At 40.0% G+C, this 26,639-nt stretch overlaps 2 protein-coding genes across 5 annotated transcripts in view; both read left to right on the forward strand.

The window, feature by feature from the left end:
* The window catches only part of RAD54B (RAD54 homolog B), a 63,955-nt gene that overhangs the window by 1,899 nt on the left and 35,417 nt on the right, over window positions 1-26,639 (forward strand). For all 4 annotated transcript variants that reach the window (XM_082044101.1, XM_082044103.1, XM_082044102.1 and 1 more), the window contains 2 exons: window positions 1,037-1,190; window positions 1,868-2,042. In XM_082044101.1, coding sequence (XP_081900227.1) covers window positions 1,053-1,190; window positions 1,868-2,042 — 313 coding nt within the window. In that variant the 5' untranslated portion in view covers window positions 1,037-1,052. The remainder of the gene's footprint in view (window positions 1-1,036; window positions 1,191-1,867; window positions 2,043-26,639) is intronic.
* On the forward strand, window positions 17,127-22,309 carry FSBP (fibrinogen silencer binding protein). Its single transcript, XM_082044105.1, has 2 exons — window positions 17,127-17,512; window positions 21,776-22,309. The coding sequence occupies exons 1-2, from the start codon at window positions 17,142-17,144 to the stop codon at window positions 22,299-22,301; spliced, it is 897 nt and encodes a 298-aa protein (XP_081900231.1). The 5' UTR covers window positions 17,127-17,141; the 3' UTR covers window positions 22,302-22,309.

A 26,639-nucleotide genomic window follows, 5' to 3' on the forward strand; every position in this document is an offset into this window, starting at 1 on the left:
AGGTGCAGAAACACACTGGCTGTTGCAACAGGATGCAAACACACCTGCTTTCAGATGATAGAGAAGTTTGTGTCTGCAGTCTGTATTATGGTTTATTTTTACCTAATAGTTGGGAGGATCAATTAAAATAAACAGTCCATGCAGGAATGGAGAATGAAACCAAAATATGTTCCATAAATTGCTGTACCATGCTTGTCTTCATCATTCTAGCTACTGGGTTATTCTTCTGGAATTTTCTTGTTTTGTTTCTACTACTTTGAAGTATTTGGACTATAACTTGTTATTCTAGTGGTTGTAAGAATGCTTTGTCACATTAACATTGGTGTATGCTTGGTTTTATCCTGAGGTTGTTTAGGTCTTATATTTTGAGGGGAAACCTTTAATACATTCCTTACACTGTTAAAATGGACATAAGATGGAGTGATAAACTCCACTGTGATTTTGAGATCATTTTCTGCTGAATTCTAATACTATTATAATGAATCTGAATGACCAATATAATTGACTGTTTAGTGCAAGATACTATTACCAGATATGAAACATACCTTTAGCATTTGTTGTGCACTAATAATGGGCTCTTCAAAATTATAAGTGTTTAGAATAGTTAGTTCTCTTTCCAATTGTCTTTCTTTTTATAAACTGGTGTTTAAGTAGCCCTACATTGCACATCTCCAGGGCATTTCTTGTTATTGAGACCTGCATTTTTGGCTTTTCAAATGAAAAAGGAAGAGTGAAAAACTCTTTTTTTGAGAGTTTTTTTTTCAAATGAAAAAAAGAGTGAAAAAAATGAAAAACTGCAGAATTTGCTGTAGTTGATCTTTCTTAGTATTTAATGCATTGCAATGATGCTGCTTTTCTTAAGTTGTATTATGCTTGTGAAGTAAGATTAATATTTGTAAATCTTTTAGGTTATCTTTTATTTTGTTTTTAAATAGTGCTTATGTTGCTATCTGTGGATATATTTTTCTATTTAAAGCCTATTCTGACTACAGTTGTTTTTATCTGCTTCCTTCCTTCCTTCCCCTCCACACTCCAGAGCAGCACAACCAAATATGAGGCGATCAGCAGCTCCAAGTCAAGCGCTGGGAAATGTAGCTAAAAAACCAAGGTTTATACCACCAGGAAAAAGTAACACAATTTGTCTCAAGGATGAAACTAAGGAGATGGACCAAGGAATGAAATTAAAGGAGGTAAACATAATAGTGCACTAAAAAGTATACTTGTTTGTACAATATTGTTACTAAAAGATAGCATCTGAGCTCACCACAAACAATCTCTGCTTAAATAATCAGTTTGTTCAGAATAGATTTTGATACCTTTGCTCTTGGTACATTTCATCTTGTTTCTCAGGTAGGTTTCTCTCACTCTGTGAACTAGATGCAGAAAAATGTTTTCAAATAAATAAAAGTAATCAGTATTGAGCCCAAATGAAATTCTCAGTGTAGCTGATGTATGGATTGCATCTTTGTTGGATTCAAATGTTTGAAATGCTTTGGCAAAAACAGTTAAAAAACCAAGATACTTAATAATGAAAGGTCAGTACATTAAGTTGGAGTTTTGTTGCAAGGAACTTTCTCTGAAAACTTTAATATCAACCAAGAAGGCATCGCAATACTTATTGATTTTATCTACAGAAGACTTCTATTAAATTCAATTTATAAACTACTTGCACAAGAGATGTTTGGTATCATATGCACATGCTTTTTTTTGCGAACACTGGGATGCATATATTTGCGTAGTCATGCATGTGTTTATGTAGATAGTTTAATAAGGATTAGTATCTATGAAGATCCTTTCTCATTGCTCTTTTCTCCATTTCTCTATTTCATGAAGGAAATGCTATTGTGAATTTATTTCTCTTTTGCAGATGGATGAGAAAGAGGGAAGTGCTTCATTACTTTCTAAAATACATGACCAGAATCAAAATGAAAATTTTACACTGTCTGTAGAGTCAGCTGGAAAAGTACAGACTACAAAAGCATGTTTCAGCGTTACTAAGTGTAGCAGGGTGGAAATGAAAACACTAAATATGGTGAAAGCTGGTAAGACGCTCTTTTTTTTTATTTACTGCCATGTATCATAAGAGAATTTGAAAGCTTATGAACGATACACTACTTACTAAACTTCTGTGAAATACTAATACAAGAGTCATGCATCAGTGGCATTATTTGGTGTTCTATTGGGTAGAGAGCGAAAGACAAAAACATTAAATGATTCTTTTAAATAGAAAAGCAAAGGATGTTGATGATTTAGAAGCCAGTTGGTAGTGCTGCTATTCTGTGTGTCTTCCAGAGGAGTACTACAGTCAACTCACTCTAATTCAGAGTAATATCAAGATGAGAGTCAGGATATCCTAAACAGTGGAAAAGTCTTGTAATTTGGAGACCTTGTTGGTCTCATGCAGAGAATGGTAACTGTTCTGAGTGGATTCACGTTTTTCAGAATTCATGAGGGTTTCTTCAGTGCAAGATCTGAGCTGTTTTCTTCAGTGTCTCCAGTGGGCACTCAAGGTCCAAGCCTGGGCTGCTCGGATACCCTGGTACCCCGATACTTAGTGCCCCGGTAATTAATATTACTTCAAAAAGCTTGGTAGTAAACACTGCAAAGGTACTGAGGTATCTGAACTGTAGCAAATGCGCTTTGATGGACCAGAATGATTCTGTGGGGTTGAGTGTTGTAATTTCTTGTTCTTCACATGCCCTGATTACAAACAAAGGAACGTTCTGCATTGTGTGAACGCAGGTGTACAACCTCAGGAGCCGAGTGCATCTTGGAAGTGTTGCACTTGAACTGGGTTACCAACCCTGCTGGATGAAAATCACTCCTCTTGGAGTCAGCTCTGGCATTTCAACATCTGTCTTAGAGTTAACTCCCTGTTGTTTCCTCATAACAACATTGATAATGATCTTTGTCTTTGGGTTCACTTAATTGATAGTACTTTGTGTAATGAGTGGAGTTAATTGATAATACTTCGTGTAATGAATAGAGTTTTCAAAGAGCATTTCATGACAGCTTATCACCTTGATTCCATAATGGTTGGAATTGTAATTCAGAAGGCTTTAACAAAGTTATATTTAATTTTGTGATAAAAGCTGCTAAATCTAGAAGCCAAATAGAAGGAAACCTGCCACAGCTTCTTGTCCTAAGGTCCAGCCAATAGTGAGGCTGAGCACGTATGTCCAATAGGCACACATATGTACAATACATACATACATATACACATGGCTGGTAACATAGGCAACACAGAGAACATGGCACTCAGGGGAACACAAGCAGTTCCCTTCTCTGGATGCTTAGGGTGAAAGCCTGTCTGTGGAAAATAAATGAATACGTCTATATATAGATACACACACACAGAGCAAATATAGATCCCTCCAGTAACTGACCTTATGTACTCAGTCTGTTCAGTAACTGTCTCCTTGGTTTGTTGGACACCCCAGCTGCAGGCACATAGACAGATGAATCACAGAGGCCCCACAGCTCCCAGTCCAGCTGCTGGCACTCTGACCTGCGCTCCCACAGGTAAAAACACACTAGAGGTCCCTCCAGTAATTTGCCTTAAGACACTCTGTCTACTTAGTGGTGGGCTTCTGGATCCACTGGTGTCCCAGCTGCCTTGTGCACAAGAAATGCAAATGTACAAACATCAATAGCCAACCCCCAGATGTCCTGGTCTCTCCAGTAACTCACTTGGACTTCCTGGTCCTTCCAGTAGCCAACTTTCAGACCTACTGGTCTCTCCAGTATCTGATCAAGCCTCTTACCCTACTTGGCAGCTACTCCAGCTCAGTGTTTGGGGCGATCACACACTGACACATGCACCCAGGCAAAGTGCATGGGCTCTGGCTTCTCCGCTTGCTGGCACATCATGTAGCTGGGCCCCATGACCTGTGTGTGGTCCAGTTCCAGCTGCTGGCATGTGCACTTCCATGCACACACATGCAGAATAGCTCCCCTTTACTCAGGAAAATGTTCAGAAATGTAGTTTAATAAGAAGATGGGACAGACTGTGGCAATAGGGAACAGTGTGTTGCTGGATGAGCACACTGACCAGTCTTCTGTTTGAAGGTGGTCGCTTTTTTCCCATTATTTTTATGTGCTTGTTCCCCCCTGAATGACCTTTGTCTGTCCTTTTTCCTTGTCCTTGTTTTTTTCCCTTCAAAAATCTCATTATAAGCCTCGTGCAATCTCCAGATGCCCTTTCTAGCATCTTATGAATTCCAGGCCCCAGTCAGCAGCAGCCCCCTTCATTCTGTAAGGTGCTCTGGAGAGCTCTTCCTGTTGACTCTTCTCTTCTTGCGTTTTACTCCCAGAAAATGGGGGTTGATCAGTTTCCTGTGATAGCCCTGAGAGTATGCTGCCATTATCACATTATGCGACCCACAGTATATGCACTCTGTGTGGCAGAGCTAAGGTGGGAAAATTCAGGCTCCTTGCATGCCTGAAGTCTTTTTGGTCTTATGGCTTTTGTGTTTATCTGCTGCAGGCTGTAACTTCCAGTTCTTCTGACAAAGTTCATGCTTGAAGAAAATTTACAGTGTTTGCGACAAGTTGTTTAAGTGGTCCTACTTCCCTATAGGTACTTCTGCAAAAATTTGTGTCTGCTGTTTCTGTCTGGCAGTGCACTTGAAAGATAACTCATGGGTTTTTTTCCAAAATAACCTGAGAGATCAGCAGCACAACAAAAGTGTTGTGAAGTGGAAAACATACCAAATGCCTTTTCAGTATCATGTATTCTGGCTGCAGCTGGTGTAGGTTCTCTGCGATGCCTTTAGAAAAATAACCAAAATGATGTGGAGTGAGATGGAGTGAGCTGTTTCTGTGGACGCTGTGGTGATACCTGAGTGACTGAACAAGCTGTTTGGTGCCAAAGCCTTTCTATGTCTGTAGAAGGGGGCTAACCCTGCAAGTCTTCGTAAAGCTATAGTGAAATGTGGTATGAATAATGTCAATGTTGGTTATGGTCATCAGGTTCACTGGTGGTGCAAGCACTGTACTGTGGAAACAATCCTGCATCAAGGTGCTGTTAAATCCTAAGTGATTTCTTAATAACTTAGATTTTCCAAGACAACTTCTGCCCTTTACGTCATTTTCGCCTGCTATTAATTACAGCTAATGTAGTAATTACGTAGATTGTGTAAACCATAACCTCCTTTGTAGTATGAAATGAATTTTTTTTGTCAAAGCTGTTTTTGATATGAAATTCAGAAATAATGGAAACCAATTGTGAAAGCCAGAGTCAGTTTGTGTTTTTTATTAATACTAACATTGTAATGGAATTATATCGGACTGCCAGTCTCTGCCGCCAAAGAACACTTCACTGTTAAAGGGGCATTAAAATAATGGAAAAGTCTGTGTGTATGCATTATTTTGGCTTATTGTCTCCATATCGCTTAATGCAGATAATAAACTGTTTGCTAGCTTTATATCATGCTCAAAGCTGCTGTGTTTGGGTTTCCAGTGCAGTAGTGGAATGTGTAAATAAATACCCCAGTTTCCATTGGAATTCTTGTGAAACACCTGTGGACCACTGGACAACTGCACTGTTCATAAAGCTAATCTTTCGAAACCCAGCCCTGAAAATGCTGCACATTCTTTCAAAAAGACTTGTGATCTGACACATGGGGTTCATTTCCTGGAGAAGTAAGGATTTGATTTGATTTGATAGCATCAATCTAAAAATTACGAGTATCTGGCTTAAAAAATACTTGCTTGTCTAGGCTTCTTCTCAAAATAAACTTCTTCCTAAAATTACACTAATACAAGTGTAAAGGACTCTGAAATTCTATGAGATGAGATTATTCCTAAAGACTTTTTAATAAGACTGTAGTAACTGTTGTTGAGTGAAACATACCTATGTGTTGTAATTTTAAGACAGTTTTAACTCTAAGATATTGAATGTGCTGTTCAACAGGCACTTTACTGATTGTGATTATGACTTGTGAATATTGCAAAATGGTATTTTCCCATAAATACTATCTTTGTAGGAAAATGAACTTTACTACTTCTTCATGAATCAGAGTTTGCTTGGTTTTAAGAGGCAAATAGCATGAGAATTTTTTTTGGTACCTTTGTTTTGTATTCAGAATATAGTACTTGTTGACACTGACAGCAGATGTGCGGAGGGCAGGTAATTTATTTTACATTGTCATTAGTGCTTTTTCTCATGTGCCTCCAGAGAATTCTATCTGCACACTCTTTAAAAATGGAAGTTACTTTAGCATTCCTAAACTATTTAACAGTAATCGAGAACAAAATCATACATGTGTTTGGAAGGATATTATTGCAGCTCTTAGAAGTGCTTGGTTTCTATTTGTCCTCATTACATTCTGAGGACCTATAAGCAACAACAAAAAAAATACAAATACTTTGCATTTGAAGAAACAATGGACAAGCAGATCTCTGAACTATACGTAGTGTCTCCTCAGTGTTGCTAATAAGCTGGATTGGCCAGAACTGAAGTTTTTACCTACATTGTCTTCTTCAACTTAACGTTTTTAGTATATATTATTTTATTTATATAACATGAATTTAAATTATGCTTATTATCCAAGTTTACAACTTGCTTTCTGTTGTTATTTTTGATCTACGAGGGTGTTTCTCTGTGTTTTCCTTTGGGCTCACTGTACTGTGCGTGGAAATTAGTTGCTCTTTCACCTGCATATTTAAACACAAGATTCTAGTTGGACTGAGATTTCATTGTTTGAACTTCATGTAGAGGAAAAGAAAAGCTGGATATCGAGATTTATTCTGTTCACCTCCTGTTTGGTTTTTGGTTCAGGAGTACTTTGTCTTTCATGCATCACTAACACCTGTTAATGGGTCTTCCAAGAGGAACTTTGTCAGAAGTCACACTCAAATACTGTCTTTGAGCTCACAATGAAGACAGGTTGTAACTGTATTTCATAACAGTGTTAATGTGCTCACCCTCTGTTTCTCGACAGATGTGGATGAAAGTTTTTCATGCCTATGATATTAACTGTATTTATTATTTGCTTATAGCTTTGATTAGATTTTTCTCTATCTTCTCTTGAATGTTATCTATAGGGCTTAGACTCTTTGCTCATTTAAAGTCAGTTTTATTTCATAATAGGAATGTCCATTGACTCCTTCAGCTTTATAGAACATTGTTACAGGTTAGTCTAATAACTCTTGTCATTTGACATGAACAAAAACACTCTTAACCAATTAATTTGAATATTGTACGCAAAAATTCACTTTTCATTCTGTTGTTACAGTAGTAATGGATTGCCTATCACTTTTAATCAGAGGATTAAAAAAAGTTATTTTCAGGATTTGTCATATTGTCTGATTTCAGTCTAACTGCCTACTTGTGGGTTCTAGATAACACAACTAAAAACATTCAGGCCTGACATATCATAATGAAGCATATTATTGCTAGAATTACTTTGATATCTGCAAAAGCAGAAGTATTTATTGTAATTTCTGTTATTTATTTCATTTCTATTACTGCACTTCACAGACTGAACTGGAAAAGGTATTCCAGTCAGAAGTATTTTTACCGTCTATTTTAGTGGTGCAGCTGCATATAGCTGCAGTTCAGTGGGACCTTTAAATGTTTTTATAAACAGTTGGTAAAGCAGTTCAGTCTTTGGGTAAAAGATACTGCATAAACATCTGTAGCACTTAATAATTACCAAGTACACCTTTGTACAACTAAAGTGTTCCTGGATGCCTGAGTGCAAATAACTTATTACTGCATTGTTTGCAAGTCAGATTTTACAAGTTTGTAAATTTCGTTATACTTGATTCTTCAAAATAGTATCAAATTATTTTGCTAGCTCTTTATGATTTCAAGTGACCTTCTTCTCCCTGCGATGTTATAGACAGAATAGTTTGTGAGAGTGAATAGACAAATGTATAGACAAGCTATTTCTCATTTCAGGATAGTTTCTTTACTGTTTAGGTTTCATCTGTGCATGTTTGATCAGTTCATCTCAGGAGATGGGGACTGGTAAAGAAAACTAGATTGATGTAAATGTATCAGAAGAGAAATTGTTCACATCTCTGATCTGACACTGTTTATATAAGTATTCATTTATACATCAGTCATGGTGGGTATACACACAAATTGTCACCTGTTGTCCCAGTACCCCACTGCCCAGCAGTCACCATGTTGCAGGTAGACTTGCCACAGAATCTTCTGTGATTATTTAGTCCTAGATAGCTCGTGTTTTCTGGTCTGCAGCTCTGGGGCTCTCTGGCATCTCCTGATGACACCTTTTGCTTGGTGTCCTTCCATGGGACGCGAGAGGATGTTTTCTATTCTGCTGCTACATAAAACCTTCCCTGGCATTTCCCCAGCTGGTTATGCACACTCAGAGTTCCCCTTGGTTGTGGTCATGCGTTGTGCACAGTTATGCATGGAGATAGTACGATACTAAAGCTGGGAACAGCATTTTAGCAAAGTAACTTTACGACTCTAATCTTAAAGTGTTCAAAACTCTCAGGACTTTAAAGAAAAAAAAAAGATAAGAGGTTCCTTAGTCTGACATTGCTTGTTCTCATGACCCTTCAGGGTGGCAGTGACCAGAACTATGTACTGAGCAGAACACTGTTCCTCAAGGGCTTCTATTTCTGTGGTCAGAAGGACCAAACGCAGCAGCCATGAATTCCCTACTTCTTTAAAGTTTATCAGGGAGAAACCATTGTTGGGTTGTATCAATAGTCAGGTAACATGGAGTCAGCGGCCACAGGCAGAAAGCAAGCAAAGGGGTATAGTGTGCTGATGTGATACCCTAGCCTGTTGAGGAAGTCCACAACCATAACCAGGGTTACTCATCTTGATGCCCACTAGCTGAGTGAGAACACACACTGTGGTAGTAGAATTAGGAACCAAGAGTGAGAGGGGAAGAATGAACTAAAACCAGCTTTACCACCAAAGGCAACATATTGTATAACATTCAGTGACCACAAAGCTGTGATCCTGGACAGAGTGACCCTTTGCAGTGCAGTATTAACGGGTTGCTGTAAAACAAAACCAGGCTTGCATAATTCTACTGTTAGTACAACATAATTTATAATTTGATATGATCGTATCTTGCTGTTATGTGAACAACTAGGCTTTATGTAATGGCAAATGATATAACCAGGATATTCACACATTTGAGAAAAGAGTAGTGAATTGACAGTGAAATATAGTTTTCATTTGTCCTAGTTAAGTGTGCTCTGGTATGTGTATTTGAACTAAAGCAGATAATGGATGGGAGAAAACCAGAAACCAGACTGCTATTACATGGGCAGAAAATAAAGCAAAGCAGAGCTATATTAGATGTAAGATATTCAACATTTTCAAATAAAATGATGGGGTTAGAGTGAAAGTTTTGCAGTAGTAACTTGCCTATTGAATGGAACTGTTGTGGCTTCTTTATAATGAAAAAAATAGAAATTGCTACGTTCTTTACGTTTGAGTAGTGAAACATTTACTGCTGAAGAGAATTGCACTACATGTAAAGATCTTTTATGCATTTTAGTTTAACTTGTTAAGTTACTGAAAATTAAGGTTTGTAAACAAGGAAAAAAAGACTTTAAATACACTTTTTTTGTGTGGTGACAGAGACCTAATTTTGAAACTGCATATATAAAGTAAACTCCCCTTTCCAGGTGGTGGTAGAGGATGTGTTGGGAAATGAACTTACTTTTCCAATACATTTTTTAGAACTTAGCTCCTGGGAGTTACATGCGAACCCAAGGCATATAGTCTGCAATATAAAGAAAACGAAATTATCTAATACCGTAACTTTAAAAATTTGGAAATACTCTGTATAGAGACTATTTTCAAGGATTCAGGTTTAGCAGTAATAATTATTTCAGTTTCCTTATCCTGAAGGAAGCTGTAGCCATAGTTTCTTCTTATTTTATTCTTATCAAAATTTGTTTTTAGGCTGTGTGTGTGTGAGGAGTGAAGATGGGCAAAAGAGGAATACATGATCATTCTAAATTTCTCCGATGTTTTTCTTTTCCACTTTCCCACTCTTTGGAAAGCTCTAGTTTGGGGCGTGGGAGTTGGGTTGCTTGGTTTGTTTTTTTGCTCCCTCAGCTCACCTGTCTCCAACACATATAAAGATGGATTTAAGGAGAGAATGTAGCTATGAGATGGAGGGACAAGAAATGCCTTACTGAAGGGAATGGGAAGGCTTTTTGTGCTATCATGAGTATTATTACAGACTTGGCTTCGATCCCTCCAAAGATAAGTCGCCAAATCTTTCTGTGGTTGTGCTCATTGTTTGGTGCCAGGCCAGCATAACTGGAGTTCAGTCCCAGCTTTTGGCTTCAGGCCTTAAGTTTTCCTCTGAAACAGAAGCTTTGTCACAACATGACTTTCCTAAAATCAAAGAGATAGTGGTAAGATGGTTCTCACTGTCCTCAAAATATCTGTTTAGGAAAGAATGGAAAAAGCTGCTCTTATGTCAAATGCAGGGAATAGTCCATGGGGGAAGTATTTTGAGGTTAGTGTTTAAAAGAATAATCTCAAAAATGTTTATCTCTATGAAAGTTGGAATAATATCAGAAACTTGGCTTCTCTTACACTGTTTCTTTTCCTACGGGCTGTTTTGCTCATGGGGACTTAAGAATTTAAGCAAAATACCCTGAGAAAATCATATATTCAAATCTTTTTGTATTTCTCAGCTGCTTCTGATCAGTCATCAAAAAGCTTGTTGGAAGAGAGGATCAGAGAAGATACAAGCATGTATTAGGAACTGAATTTGTAAAGAATAGTTCTCTTAGCTTTTTTAAGGACTGGACTTATAAATGGAAGAGTTAATTGATGGTACTGTATGGTCACTTGGTATTATAATTTATGGTCCTTCATCTTTAAGCCAAACTTAGTTTGAAGAATGGTTACAGATCTGAATGTGTGGGCCTTGGAAAGTCATACTGAGATGAAGATAAATTCTTTAAAATCTGGCGGGGGGGAGGGCATTTTAATAGTCTAATTAGAGTATTTCCCATTTCAGTGGGCTAAATGTTGATAGAATGCCTTACATCAGCATAGGGGTTGGAAGTGTAGTCAGCTTTTTTGCTTGGAATTTTAGCTGGTAAGAGCTCTAGACTAGGCCATGTGTAATTCAGGATAGTTTCAAGAGAGTGGTGTGAAGGTAATAATTACATGGTTAATGTCTGTGTTTTCTGTGCTTGTGAGGAGATACATCCACCCTCATTCTTGTAGCTGTTGCAAGAACTGTTAGCAGTTTAAATGTGCTAGATGGTGATCACAGAAATAGATGCAGGAAAAAAAAAAGGAAAAAGTTCCCCTTGTTCTCCCCACCCCCAGTGCAGGACAGAGGTGTAGAAATGTTTAGAAATAATTGTGCAGGAGAAAAGAAAGGAGTGGTCTGAGAGGTTCAGGTACAGCATGGATAAGAACAAGAAAGTGCAAAGTTGATGGTGAAAGTGTTGATGAAGATGAGAAAAACAATCAAGTGAAATGAGAAAGCTATTTGAAACACAAATGATCTAGAAGTATTTTTGAAAAGTTGGTGAGAATGTATTTAAGCACTGTAACTTCCAGGTGAAGTAATCTTGTGACTTTTGGCTCCCAAAACTTTGTCATATTCAAACCTCTCCTTAAAGTTTTGGAAATTATGCATGAAACAACTGACCCTATGAGACACCTTTGGAGTTGAAAACTTTCTCACCCACCCTTTGCTGCAGCAGGCTCTTAAGACAGGCAGATCAAATGACATGGCACTCTCTTGCTGTCATGTCAGTAAAGAGGACTATATGATGACCTAATGGAACTTTTGCAGCCCTTACTACCTACAGACACTCTCAAATCATCTTATGCAGCTGCCAAATTCATTTGCAAGAGTGAGCAACTGCCTCAACACTTGCCAAATGTTTCCGCTGCCAGTATACCCAGTATATTCAGTGATGTGTAACATACCCCCCATCATAGCTGTTGAATTTTCTTACAGTTTCTCGTAAGTGGAGGGGCATCAGGGTTTCACTTCAGCTTTGATTCAAATCTTGCAATCGTCCTCCTGTTCTTACGATTTTCAGGTTCCTAGGTGATTGCACATGCTAAACCCAGGTCTCTGCAGAGCTAGTTGGCTTGCATATCATTAACTAAGAACAGATGTCCTTCAGACTTGTTGTGGGGCTACTACTTTATGGGCAAAGCACCTTTGCAGTGTTTAGTGATCCTTTAACTGCTGATTTGATATTTTTTTCACCAGAAGGTCCCAGCCTGAATCATTTAAGCCAGTGTCATTCCCTTCAAGTTTGCTGTCTGATCCAAACTACATCTTTCAAGATATATTCTTTCTTAGGGCATCCTTAATTCTTTCAGATGAATCTTTGACTTTGAATCATGTACTTTACAGTGATTTATTTAAAAGTCCGTTGTGGAGAGATTCTTCCTCAGTTCTGTGTGACAAAAGATCCTTCTTCTCCCTCCACCCAAGATGCCCACCTGATTTAAGACAATCTCCTTTACAGGGTGTTCTGTCTCATAACGTGCCTAAATTTAAATGAGCCACTTTATGCAGTAATTGGCCATGATACAAATCTGTCACTTGTAAAATTTGGGCCCATTGAGCTTTTTCAGCAGTTCATAGTCATTTGGCTACTTAAATCCCTGACTGTATTATAGCTGTGATTCACTCATCTCTTGATAGCAGTTCAGGATGTACTATTTATATAATTTTTTGGTATTAACTGTAGACTTTTCCACAGCAAAACCCCCAACTTACCTGTTACCTGTAGTTTTGAGTCTTATTTCCCAGCTGATGAAGTTCTGCAACCTTAGCAAGGGGCTGTTGCTCAGTTTTTGAATCATCATGCTGATTTTCCTTTCCCTAGAAAAATTCTCTGATCTCTTCTCACAGCTCCCATTTTTCATGAACTTCCAAATACAAATATTTCATCAGTTTGAAAACTGGATTTTAAAATATTAACATTTAAATTGGGAAGCATCTGTTTTGTTTGAAGGAAAGAAACAAGCAAATTAAAAAAAAAAAAAAAAGCTGAATCCAAGACTTGTTTCTTTTCAGAATTTTGAGCAAATTAGTGAATTCCACCTGGAAAATATGAAGGAAAAATAAGCTGTACCTTGCACATGGGATTAAAACAGGAGGTATAGAACGCAGTGAAGTGACATGAGGGGTTCATGTATGCCTATTTTCTTCATCAGTGACCAGAATTTCCTCCCTGCTACCTGTGGTTTGCTGTTCCCGCAGTTCTGCGAATACAAGTTTTTGTAGGGTGCATTGCAAACCCTATTCCTAAAACAATCCAGATAGAGTCTGAAGAAGCTTTTTTAATGTATTTCTTTTGTGAGAGTTATTTGTCCTGTGGCATACTGGATCAGAGAACTGCTGGTGGTTAAAACTAACCCAGCTCAGAAAAAATTATTAATTTGCAAACAAATCGGTTCCCTGATCTGACTTGCCCAGTAGATTTGTGAGTGCTCATATCACTGAAGGGGCAGGAACATAGTTGGGGGTAAGCAGAAATTCCTGTTTTGGCAATGTCTCACATTTATGTTGACTTAACCCAATTATTAAACTCTATGCTTGCCAAAAAAGAAAAAAAAAAATGGTTAGCTTGTAGCTGGATCATCTCCCTGAACTGGCCATGCGCTGTGTTGCCTAAGTGCTGGTGTTGGTGGAAGGTATAGCATGAAGGGTGGACTGCCACAGCATTCCGTCTTTTGTAATTGTCTTGGAACTACACCTATTGTTTTAGTTCAAATAAGTCTATGTGTGACATTAATATCCAGGCTTCTCACCTGCTCTGATTGCTCATCCAAGTACTGATATGACCTTAGGCTGATAAGCAGACCTATTTTAAAAAGGAAAAAGAAAAAAACAAAAAAAAAAGGAGGAAAAAAATCTTGGTTGGCAGCCAGCTTTGTTTTTACAAGGGTTATTTTACACTCCTGCAGAACAATATGTAATTCAGGCTGATTCCTTCAGGCACTTGCTCAAAAGAAATCTTCGTAGCGGTATTTCGCTATAATTGCATTAGTGTGGAAACTTGGTCTCTCTAGCAACATGAAGCTGTAAGGTGATAGAGTAATACAAGTTCAGATAGGTCTGTGTTAGGAGTTGCTGCATCTGGTAGCCCAGGACTGCTGCAATTCCTTGTGGCCAGGTCCACAAGAATGTATTCTCAAGAGGCACACATACATGTGTACATACTATATGTGTATATATATATGGCCTGCCACTCAGAAAATGTGGCACTTGCACAAACGCAAGCAGCATCAGTGGCCTCATCCTCTCCATTTGCTGGCTGACTGGGATGAAAGCCCGTTTGTGGGAAATACATATATGTATGATAGGGATCCTTCCAGCAAGTGGCCTCAGGCTCTTATTGTGCTCAGCAGCTGGTCCCTGGATCCCATGGACTCCCAGTTCCTTACAGACCTGCACTGGGTCTCTGGCAGCAAGTCCAGCTTAGTGACCTTAACAGTGGCCAGTCCCCAGGTGTTCTGGCCCCTCCAGCAGCCCGATCTCAGACCTTCTGGTCTCTCCAGTATCCGGCCCAGAGCCATGGCTGCTCCAAGTCTTGGCTCCCGTGCCACTTGCTGGCTTCTCTGGCGTGGTGTTTGCCAGAGGTGATGCACTGACACAGGTGCCAGCAGCACGTGTGGGCTCTGGCCTCTGGTTGCTGCACCCCAAGCACCCCCGTGACTCGTGGCAGCACCGTGGCTGCTGCAATGTGCACTGCCATGCACAGTCACGCAGAGCAGAAGTTCCCTTCACCCAGGAAATCAGGTACAAATGTAGTTTAACAAGCACCTGGGACAAACTGCAGTGATCAGGCACAGGGCATGGCTGGACAACCCTACTGAGCAGCCACCTGTTTACATGCATCTCTCTTTTTATGCATTTTTCCCCAAGTGTTTTCCTGTGCTTGTTCTGTCCCAAATCACATTCATTCCTCCCTTTTCTTGCCTTTGGTTCTTCATGGACTTGTCCGTCCAGGTCTGACCCCCAACCCAATGGGCTGCTTGTGCTTCTTACAGCCTGTGAGCAAATAGACTGAGGACTCTGTTTCTTTCATTTGGGTTACTGGCGTTCCTCTGCTTGACACTGTTCATCTGAACTCCCTGTGCCTGTGGGGGGGCGAACCTTTAATCACAGAACCTGACACTGAATTATTTCTTTTTGTCACTAAAAAGTCAAGAGACTGGGCAGGGTGCAACTGCTTCAACAACAGAGGGTACGGTGTAGGCTCGCCTCTGACTCCTCAATTCTCATACTGCCAGAGCCTAAGCTATCGGAGGCACACTCTATTTTTCTTTTCAGTTACTGAAGAACAACCAAGTGCATAAATTACCAAAACCAACCAACCAACCAAAACAAAAACCTGCCAGCTTTCTGCGCTTAGTGAAGTGCAAAGTGTGGGGAAATAGGGAAGGATTAGGTGTTTAAAAGTGATGTTTTTCGAACAGTGCTTCTAACCACATGAGTATTTTGTTTCTCAAATTGTAGTGTAATGGGCTTCAGACTATAAAATGCTTTATTTAACCTTGGCTTTAAAGCGATTCCAGCAAAGTGGACTGGTTGCAATTTTGTAAGGTAGTATGGACAAGCCAAGTCTCAGAAACGGTTCCAAAAGTGCTTATTATTCTAAATGCTAATTGATTTTTAGTGGTTAAAAGTCTTCCTTTGTTTAGTTTGAATTTCTTGTTTTGAATATGGCTTATGTCTGCGTAGTTGTTGTTTTGTTGCTCTTGTGTGTGTTTTTTTTCCCCCTTAGAGGAAACAAGTTTATACCTAGATCTTTATAGCCTTAAGATATCTTAAACTATAATTAGATTTCTCTTTCCTTAACCCCCTTCCAGGCTCCCTTGTTTCAAGGCTGGACATGTTAAGCTTGAGAAGCTTCGTAGTCTCAAATGGTGTTTATTTCCACCCTTTGGACTATTTCAGTCATGCACGTCATTTTTCAAACTTGGCTTTTGCTTTTTGTGTTTGAGAGCACCTTTCCTTACATCGGCAGGTTTTTCTCTGATTTGTTAATTTCTTTTAGACCACAGAAATGTAAAACCCTGCACGTGTTTTTATGTGAAGACTTGGCTTCAGGTGATACGTTTTCGAGCAAACGTTATAAGCGCATGAAAAAAATATTTTTATCCTTAAAGAACGCCTAGAAGCATCATTATAAAGTAGGTTGCTTCCTCGTGGATATGATGAAAATCCCGGTATGCACAGGCAATAACGCCGCCGGTGAATGTGTCCGGACCGCCGCGGCCTCCCCTGCGCGCAGCCCCGCGTTGTACGCGCCGCTCCCGGCGTTCCCGGGGCCGCGGACACCGGCGCTGCAGGCCCGGCCCAGCCCGGCGGGCGCGGCTGCGGGACCAAGCGCTCACAAAAAGCCGCTTCGGGGCTGGCGCGGCGGCGCTGGGGACTCGCTCCCTCGCATCCCGCCGCGGTTCCCGCCGGCGCTGGCGGGGGGAGCGGCCTCTTTAAGAAGCCCCCGTGTCGGCAGCCGCAGCGGGCGGCCGAGTGCCGGAGAAGCTCAGCTTTACTGCGAGCCCGCGCCTGAGTGTAACCTAGCCGGCTGGAGCAGGCGCCGCCCCTGAGTGACAGCAGGACCAGCACTATGCAAATGGCGGCGGGCGCAGGGCGGCCGGGGGCTCTGCCAGGGGCTCTGCCACGGAGCTCCCCGCACACGCCGCGCCCCGCAGCGCCCCGTGCCTCGTACAAAGCAGTTGTTGCTTTTTTGGGGGGACACCGTTACGTGTAAAATCATCTCGAGCGCGGTTTCAGTTTGAGATGTGTGTGAGGGAGCTGGGGAGATGTGTCAGAGCTTGTTACTCAAGCTAAATTAGGTAATTTTTAGCTGGGTAATGTGCTAATCTTTAAACCTTTATGTTTGTAAATCCTGCGTATGTCTGGTCTCTTCATACAAAAGTGTATTTTGCTTGTTTCTTCTCGTCTTCTTCAGTCTGAAGCCTTATGTAGGTCAGGCTTGGCTTAAGCAGATTTCCTGAACCTGCGTCAGCTTAAGCTGAAGGAATTTTAATAAACCCTCCCTTGTAGGCGTGGGCCTAAATGAGACTAGCCTAGTTAAGCCTGATCTTTTTCTGTTTGTGAAAAAGAGCTGAGCAGAGCTAGGGACTGCATGGTGGCTTCAGCAACGGCTTCCTTAATTCAAAGCTAACAATGGTTGGGAAGGCCAGATCTTCTAATTTCACCTTATCTGAAAAGCTTGATTTGCTAAAACTCGTGAAGCCGTACGTTAAAATTCTCGAGGAACATACCAATAAGCATTCTGTAATAGTGGAAAAAAACAAATGCTGGGATATCATAGCTGATAACTACAATGCCATCGGAGTAGATCGCCCTCCTCGCACTGCACAGGGCCTGCGCACGCTGTACAAGAGGCTCAAAGAATATGCCAAGCAGGAGCTATTGCAGCAAAAGGAGACTCACTCAGACTGTAAAAGCAGCATTTCCGAGCCAACCAAGAAAGTTGTGGAGATGATTCCACAGATTTCCAATGTGTGTTTAAGAGACAGGAGCGGTGTTCAAAGGTGAGACAATTCTTTTTATTTTGTTACTGAATGAAAATTATGGCGCCTCCTATCTACGGTGTAACGCTTTGCTTGTGGTCAGGCTCTCCTAAAGGAAATGTTTATCAGAGAAATTCCCAAAATGGGGAAACAATGACCAAATAATATTGCTTTTTTTTTAATGGGAAGCTTTTTGGTGACTTAGCACTGCATTCGTTTTTTCAGCTCTCTCTCAAAGCCTGTTTCAGAGTCTTTGTCATACTCTGGAAAGTGAGGGTTAAGAGGGAATCAAAGAGAAATAGTAGCTCCAACCTCTACCCCTCCCCTACCTTTTAATAGGCAGATTATTCAAACACTGGCAAAGTGATGGCTATTCTCCTCCATTTAAGGTAATACTGCAGTCATTTTGCAACATATGGAACTATTACCAGTTTATATAGGGTTTGTAATAAAGTTAGTTCACAGAGCTAAGAAACCTTAGTCATAAACTTTATTTCTCTCATTTACTCTGATGTTTCCTTGTTATGTTTTAACTGATCCCAATCGTTAAAAAAAAAAATAAATTGGAGTCCTCACGCCACAGTGCCTTTGTGAGTGCAAATGATTTTTAAATTATACTTTTCTTGCATTGACGGTAATTCCCTGAAACTGGAGCAAAGCTAACTGCAGTCTAAACTCCAAGCAGTTCTGTATCGTACATTAGGTAGTTTAAATACAGGGAGAAACTGAGAGGTACAGTGCTAGAAGTTTTCTTTTTTTTTTTTTTTGTAGTTTGTTTTTTTGTTGTTATTGTTGTTGGTTTTTTTTACTGCTCAGTAAAGTGAGACACACTGTCTAGATTTGAGCCAGACATAATACAGGCAGGCAGCATGCAGGCTTTCTCCCACAGCTGGCTAATACCCCTCATATCTGACTTGCAACACTTTGCTGGTTCTGTGTTGGTCCTTTAGGGATCAAAAAATGCCTGGTTCAGGTTTTGGTTCCTCCAGATATAAAAAGCAAGCTAGGGAGGAGGGGAAAAAAAGTCAAGTAACTCTGCAGCAACCTGGAAAAAGCTCTGATTTTTCTTGATTTCCCAAACAGATTAATGGGAAGTGAACTTTCCGTATTTTAATCAGATATACCGATAGCCGGTGCAGCAGCGTAACACTCTAAGAAAAGCTGGCATGCGCGCACACGCTGAATTGGATTCATGGTGCCACTGGTTGAACTGAATGGTAACAATTGTCTAAATCCCAACATGCCAGATGCTCTAAAAATATGCTGTTGTGGGTCCTTTGCGTAAAGAAGTCTGAAGCAACTGGGCTGTGCTGCTGCTCCTGGTGAATGCCCCTGGAGGAACTGTTCCAAAGAATTCTCTGGAACAAAAGGAGGCTTTTAATTGCGCTAATAAAGGTTGCAGTGTCTTGACTACCAACTTTTGTAAGAAGGAAAAAAAAAATAGTGTGAGAACTTTGGTTTGTAGATCGGCTTATAAAAAGCACTGACGCTTTTTGTGAATGATTAAGAGCTAATGATCTCCATAGTTTGTCTCCTATAATTTAAATATTTTTTGCAGTCCCTTATGAGTATGAGAACATTGACTTTATTACTGCTTATCCAAAATGGTTCCTAGGAACAGCCAATGCACTGTGTGCTGAAGGAGAAGAATATAGTTTAAAAGATTTTTTTTTCCTTGTCAAAATACATCATTATTTGATAGTTCTAATTTTAACTCTGAGTTGCATTTTACCCTAATTTTCAACACCTTGTATTGGGTTTTAACTCGCCAGGATATGGCACAGGTTTTGTAGGAGGGAATACAACTTATTATGAATCCAAATTCTTAATCGCACCTTTAAGCAATTTCTAGCTTGCTGTGATTGAACAAAACCTGGTGAATCATGGGTGCCTGCAGGGTTATAAACACCATCCCCCAATTGTGGTAACTGTTGTTTGTCTTTCAGTCAAGTTGTCAGAAACATTAGTAACCACCATGCAGGCGGCTCTTTTGTTTCTCCTTTCTTTCTGTCTTTGCTGTCTAGATTGTTTTCCTTTTAAAAGACTCACTCTAAGGAAAAAAAAAAATAACGAGTTACCTGAAGATTTGGTGATTTTTCTAGTTCTGTGTGGATTACACTCAGGAGATGGATTTTTCAGTGTTCGGAGGCTCTCGTCTGTGTTAGACTAAATCTTACCTGTTTTTCTTCTCTTTAACCTCTCTCACTTTCTCTTTCTGCTCTGTCTCTGTTTCCTTTTGTCAGGATGACCTGCTTCTCCTGCTGGTTGTTTCCACTTTTCTCAGGCTAGAAGCTGGCCAGGAGCCAGCAAATAAGGAGGAGGGAAGCTGTGCTAGAAGCTGCGGTTGTGAAGGGGGGGAAACCCAGAATTACAGTCAGCACTGGGGAACCCAAGTGAAAATTGTGTGCCGGATAATACTTCTGATGCTTCAGGAGAGGAGGAAAAGGAATGTGAGAAAGGGGTATGTAGGAAAAGGTGAAGCTTTGTGACGTGAGGAGGAGGGAGTAAGGTGATATAATTGATACTCTATAGGCAGCTCAGGTAACAGTCAATGGAATTAGGATTATCCTGGCGTTTTCTTCAGGGAATAAATGAAAGGTCTATTTTCAATACCTGCTACAGATGGACCTTTTTTTTTCTTTTTGATCTTTAGTGAAAATAGTTAGGGTGGTTGACAGGATTAATTTTTGGAAAATATATTGCTCAGACCCTGTTGAACGTTGTTACAATTGGGTTATAGACAAGCTTTCATTCTTTTATTCTAGAAAATGCACTTTCGTGGTAATGGATGGCAGGCTAGACAACGGTCTTTTGGAAATTACAAGCATGACTGCTTATTTATTTTAAACCAAGAGTTTTGAAGACTGTAGGCAATGCAGAAGAGATGATCATGCCACTTTTGATTAAGGAGTTAGTGCATTCACACAAGAAATAGGAGGTACAAGTTAAACTTCTCCTTTGCTTCTGAGAATTTGAACCTGCATCTAATGCTAACCAGGACAGTGTTTTAGTAATCAAATAGTGTTTCTCAGTTTGTGGATTGTAGGGCTTACACAAGAAGTTTAAAAAGTGTAAACAAACTCCTTCCACCCCCAAAATAAATAGACAGCAACTCAGGTCCTTCAGGGTTGGGGAGCATCCATGAGTGTTACAGGAATCACAGATCCACTTGCTGCCTTTAGCTGCCAGCACCAGCTCAGTTCTTCAAGGGTTAGGCAATGTCTCATCTCTGCAACCGCTAGTTACAGTCCCTGTTTTAGGCAGTCATGGCCATGATGATGCACTGACTTTGGTATCGGTACCAAGTTAATATGTTCTGGTTCCCGTGTTACATTATACTGCCTTCCCGGTTGTGCTGAAAGGATTCTTTGTTGATCTGTACTGTAAAATAGATCAAGAAGCTGATCTGGCTTAAAGTGTTACCTGAATAGCAGACTGATGTGCTGAAGTGTAGGGTTTCAGGCACAACTGATGGTGGAGAAATGGCAGGAACAGCTTGAGCCATTATTGATATCAAAGCTTATGTGATGTCAGATCACAATTTGAGGTGCTGCTGACTCAGGGCTTTACACAAAGATGTGGTGGTGTACTTTCGAAAAGAAATGCACAGACATATAGGCTGTTCTTAATGGAAACATTTCTGTGTCTTCTCTTGAAGCTTCAGAAAAATATTGAGATCATGGATTCAAACAGTAGGAGCCAGGATTAGCTTGATTCCCTAATTTACTGAAAGGATCATGATTTGGGCTCTAGTTTCTTCTCCCAAGGCTCTTTGTGTAATTTTATTCAGTGATTGTTTTACATTAAAAAAAATCCAAATACTTGGGTGCATGAATCAGAAACAGGGAACACGTTAGAACAGGAGGAGGTAAGTTTGGGACATGGAAATGTTTCTGCCACAGTCCACTCAACCTAAATTAATGCCATTTTGAAATCACATTATATATCACATAAACTCTTTCCTCTGTCACTTGCATGACTTGCTGCTGCTTGGTTTTTGTTCTCATTTGTCACTAATAGCCCTTCTTGCTTCTCCAGTGTCCCAAGAAGGGCCTGCAGGATAGTTGTGTGTTGGTTGTGCTGCCTTTCTGGCAGTAGCATCTCTGTGAGCCAGGGCTGTACGCGTGCAGTGGAAGGAACAAAGGGGTCCAGTGATGTTCATGTAGTGGAGTCCCAGGCATGGATAGCAGAGCAGCATTTCAAATGCAGCTTTGGTTACTTACAGCTACACCTTTTAAAAATAGTTTTTAATGCATTATTTAAATATTATTTTGTGTGTTCTAGTGCTAGTATCGATAAAGAAACAATTGCTGGTACCAGTTCACCACAGGCAATGCTGGATCACCATCCCGCGGCAGTCATGATGGACTTGCAATCAGAAGAGGATGTCAAACCTCCTCCTTCTTTGATTATAGACTCGCATCAAAATGAGAACTTAGAACAAGAGGAAGAACACCAGCTGGTGCATATTATGGAAAGGTCTCCTTCAACATCAGTATCTTCAGTTGACATGAGAGTGATGATGTCTCCCTCTCCTGTACCAAGAAGAGATGACTTTTTTAGGCTTGAGGTTGGAGAACGCTTTAGACCAATGTGTGCATATGACCCACAAATGTTACAGATGCTGAAAGAAGAGCATCAAATAATATTAGAAAATCAAAGAAAAATAGGTCTTTATGTCCAAGAGAAAAGGGATGGTTTGAAAAGAAAGCAGCAACTGGAAGAAGAACTGTTGCGAACAAAAATCAAAGTAGAGAAGCTTAAGGCAATACGACTACGCCATGATCTGCCGGAGTACAGCAATATCTAAATATTTTATTACTCCTGTCATATTCTTTGAAATACTTAATAATAAATGCTGTCGCCCTAGCAAAATTGTTCCCTATGTTAATATGGATGGATCAAAATCGGGGCTTGAGAGACGAAAGTGTATTTTCGATGTTGCTGTTTAGGTACCTTAGAAAAATACCTTGTATGGGTTTGAATGCACCAGCTCCTCTGGTCTGAAGTATAATCAAATCCTGTATATTTAAGTGTTTAGGTTGATAAAAGTCCAAACTTCAAAATTATTTCCACTCTACTATAGTTGTGATGAGCTACTGGCAATTTAGCTCAGCTCGTTTTAAAAATTTTGATCCTATGCATTATTTTTTTCAAATAATTACCTATTCTTTAATATCTTATTGAGGTTATAGGTGAATACATATAAAAAGGAGGAATAAGATTCTGTGTTTAAACGTCTTATTCTTTTCAGGTTGGTAAATCTTGTGACAGCGAGATTTTGCTGATATATCAGCTTGGAAAACAAAATTACTGGATTGTTATATTTTTTTGATGTTCAGTAGACAGTTGAATAACTGTACATATTTTAAAATGTTAATACTTTTTATTTTTTCCAGTGGAGGAGTGTTTCCATAGGACGTTATCAGAATAGAGACAACGAATGCAATGCTTGGTTTTTAAAACTGCATGCATGTGTAATTGGTGTGTACAGTTACCATGATCGTATATTCAGTTATAGTGATTATACTGGTGATCAACCACAAAAATGTCTAATTTCCTCATTTGCATGCATAATTACTACAGTGCATGTGCAACCAAGACAGTTGCAGGTGCCTTTGATCATTATCACTATGACTATAAGCTACGGAAATGAAATAGTTTCTGTATGTAAGTAACGTGACTTGAAATTAACAGAAGATTCTTTGTTATTCTGGGTACCTTTTATAAATGCTGTTGTTCTGGTCTTTTGATTAGGTTCAAATAAAATGCTCAAAATGAAAAAGAAATTGATTCTTTTGTCTGTCCTAGTAGCAGCTGTTTCCTCTGCAGTCATGATCAACATTCATAACTGGAAGAAAAATACCTGGAAAGCATAAGTCCCAGATGATTCATTTCTTCATGATTTGTAGTCTCCTGCCTGTGAGGAATGAACCCACAGCTGCCTTAGACCTCTGGCTCCCTGTTCCCTGGAACAATACTTTCTCCTTTCTCTAACCTTTAGCACAAGAAAAGGAAATGAAGCACTGCATCGAGGAACAAAGGAGATGTAATTTCTCCTGTTCTTCCCGTCTCAGAGGGCCCCAACAACAGAAAGAACAAAAGCAATAGGAAGGAGAATATTTCTTCCTGCAGCTGCTTAGAACTGTTGCTCCTGTCACGACTGTTTTCCCAAATTTGCTTCTTTCTCCATCCGTGCAGAACCTCAGCCTGTGAGTGCGGGGCGCTGGTCTGCACCAGCAGACTCTGGATGAGGTAAGCCTCACACCTCCTTCTCGCTCTTCTAACTGAATCTGGTTACCTTTGTAGCCACAGGTGTAAACGCTTATTAAAAACTGAAGGCTGGAAGCGTAGTAGTTTAATTGAGAGGCTAGTGGAGCTTAAAGAATTGTAGTTAAAATTTTATAATAGTGATATGAGAGAAACAATCTTGACTGTTGGTGCCCAGGGTAACTTTAGCAGGTTACAGGTGGAAAGGGTAGAGGAAGCAAGTCTTCTGTTTACAAACTGAGGAAAAATGCAGATGGTGAAAACACATGTCATCAATATGGAGTTTCCCAATAGTTTTCCAGTTGTTTTGTAGAGAAGAGAGCACTGTAAGTGTTTGTTCTGTCGGGACTTTTTGCATGTGCTGAAAATGATGATGCCTGAATAAGTGGCCTCTGTTTCTCTGCAGTTCTTGGCTTTCTGCTGTATTTTTCAGTTCAAGGGTATTGATCTGGTTTTGCATAGCTGGAAACACTTCAATGAGATACTTCCCTGAGTTTACAAGAGTAAAAATATTTGCTTTAATAAATAAATAAGGTTTTTATTTGTTCTACTTTGCCATCTGAAATATGACTTCTCAGAAATGGGAAACAGAACTAAATTCTCTGCACTCGTCTTAGTTTGGAAGTACCCAATTTTATCCTTTCAGTTGAAAATCAGAATTCTAATTTCCAGTGGTAAGGAATTAATTTCTCTGTGTTGTTTCTGTCCATACATATTGTACAAATGAAGAAGTTTTTAACAGTTCAGAAAATAATTTGTATGTGGTTCATCGTCTTGCAGTGGGTTTGAATTATAGCTGCTCTTATGTTGGCCATGAAAATGCTCTGGAGACTTAAGAACATTTTCTGTTGAATTCTCCATTCTTCTTGACCTAGATGAAGAGGTGATCTCCAGGGTTTCTATCGGTGTGGTATTTTTATTTTAAGGACTAGAACCAGAGGAATTTCCAGGCTTTGTAAGCTTGCAGTCTTTTCTGAACTGAAAGACAATGTAGATGCAAAAATAGGACTCTGAGTAGAGCAAAGTCTACCTTGTATTTTTGATATTGGAAGGGGAAGGATGCGAATGAGTAAGGAAATAATAGAACACAGTGGCCTGGTCAGAGATGTCTCCTGTAATCAGTGTTCTGCCATGTCTGCTTGTTCTGGCTTTTTCTCATTTCTTAGTGGAAGGCTTTTCATTCCTATCTGCAGACAGCACCTCTAGTTCAGAGATCTCTCATGGTTCTCTTTCTTTTGTTCTCAGTTATTTATTTTGTTTTTTTGGGGAGCTTGTGGGGTGGGAGGAAGAATTTCTTGAGTCCCTGTGTAGCTCGCTTGTGTCTCTTTCAGTGACGTGAGTTGGCAATGTGTGCTTGCTGCTCAGAAACCAGTTCTATCTTGGGCTGCATTAAAAGCAGCATGACCAGCAGGTCAAGGGAGGTGATTCTGCCCCTCTGCTCTGGTGAGACCAAACCTGGAATCCTATGTCCATCTCTGGACTCCTCAGTACAGGAAAGACATGGACCTGTTGGAGAGGATCCGCTGGAGGCCACAAAGATGATCAGAGGGATGGAACAGCTCTCTTCTGAGAACAAGCTGAGAGAGTTGGGATTGTTCAGCCTGGAGAAGGCTCTAGGGAGACCTTATAGCAGCTTTTCAGTATCTAACAGGGACCTACGAGAAAGCTGGAGAGAGACTTCTTACAAGGGCATGTAGCGATAGGGCAAGGGGTAATGGCTTTAAAGTGAAGGAGGATAGATTTAGATTAGATATGAGAAAGAAATTCTTCACCAGTGGTGAGGCATTGGAACAGGCTGCCCAGAGAAGCTGTGGATGCCCCATCCCTGGAAGTGTTCAAAGCCAGGTTAGATGGAACTTTGAGCAACTGGTTTAGTGGAAGGTGTCCCTGCCCATGGCAGGGGGTTTGGAACTAGGTGACCTTCAAAGATCCCTTCCAACCCAAACCATTCTATGATTCTGTCTTCTTTCACTACAGAAATGTTCCTTCAGTGACATTGTGTTGCTCCATCAGTGCAGTGTGGTGCTGACTATATATGATACGTCTCCATGCTGGTGGATTTGTATTTCTTTCCCCACATCTGCGTTACAGTATTAGGTTATCTGCCTGAGTCAGACTTCTCACTTCTCAGTGCCTGTTCCTGTTTTTTCCCATATATTCCTAATGTGCTTACATGCACCACAGCTGTGGCTAGTTCTTCTGGACCTGATGTACTATGAATTTTTACTGTTCCATCAAATGAGATTTCATTAGCATGTGTGAAAGAGATGGTAGGAAGCCCTTTCCTCCTTCACCCGTGTTCTTGTCCTCTTACTCCCTTCAGTACATCTGGCAGTGCCATTCCCTGTCTGCATGTTTGTAACATACGTAGTACAAGCAGAGTAATTTTAGGCAAGGACAGATTTCTACCACGTGTTTATGTTCTTCTACTAAGAGAGCTGAAATAAATGGGCTGCAGGAGTAATTTAATTCCCAACATCTAATGGACTTATGTTTAGAATTAGAGTAAAAAAACCCTAACTATGATAAGTTTGTGATAATTGTGATGACATTTTGTGTAACTTCATCTGAGTAATTGTCTAATGATCAGTCTATAATGTTGTTGGTTGCTCCCTAATTGTGTTGCTTTTTTTGTCCCTCCTCACTTCCCCAGTAAGCTTTTGACTCCTGGGGAATCTTCTCAGTTGTGGTGCTTGCCTTAGGTCAGAATTCTTATCCGGTAAAAATGGTAGGAGAGAGTTGTAGTCCAAGATGAGGAGAAATTACTCATAGCTAATCTCATGTATCATACTCCTGTTTTCTTTCACCCTCCACCTCACTAGCTTCAATTCCTTTCTTTCATTTACATTTCTACACATTTTATGGCTTGTGATTTTTT

Source organism: Streptopelia decaocto, assembly GCF_964273445.1.
Source record: "Streptopelia decaocto genome assembly, chromosome: 2".
In the NCBI taxonomy this organism is placed as follows: Eukaryota; Metazoa; Chordata; class Aves; order Columbiformes; family Columbidae; genus Streptopelia; species Streptopelia decaocto.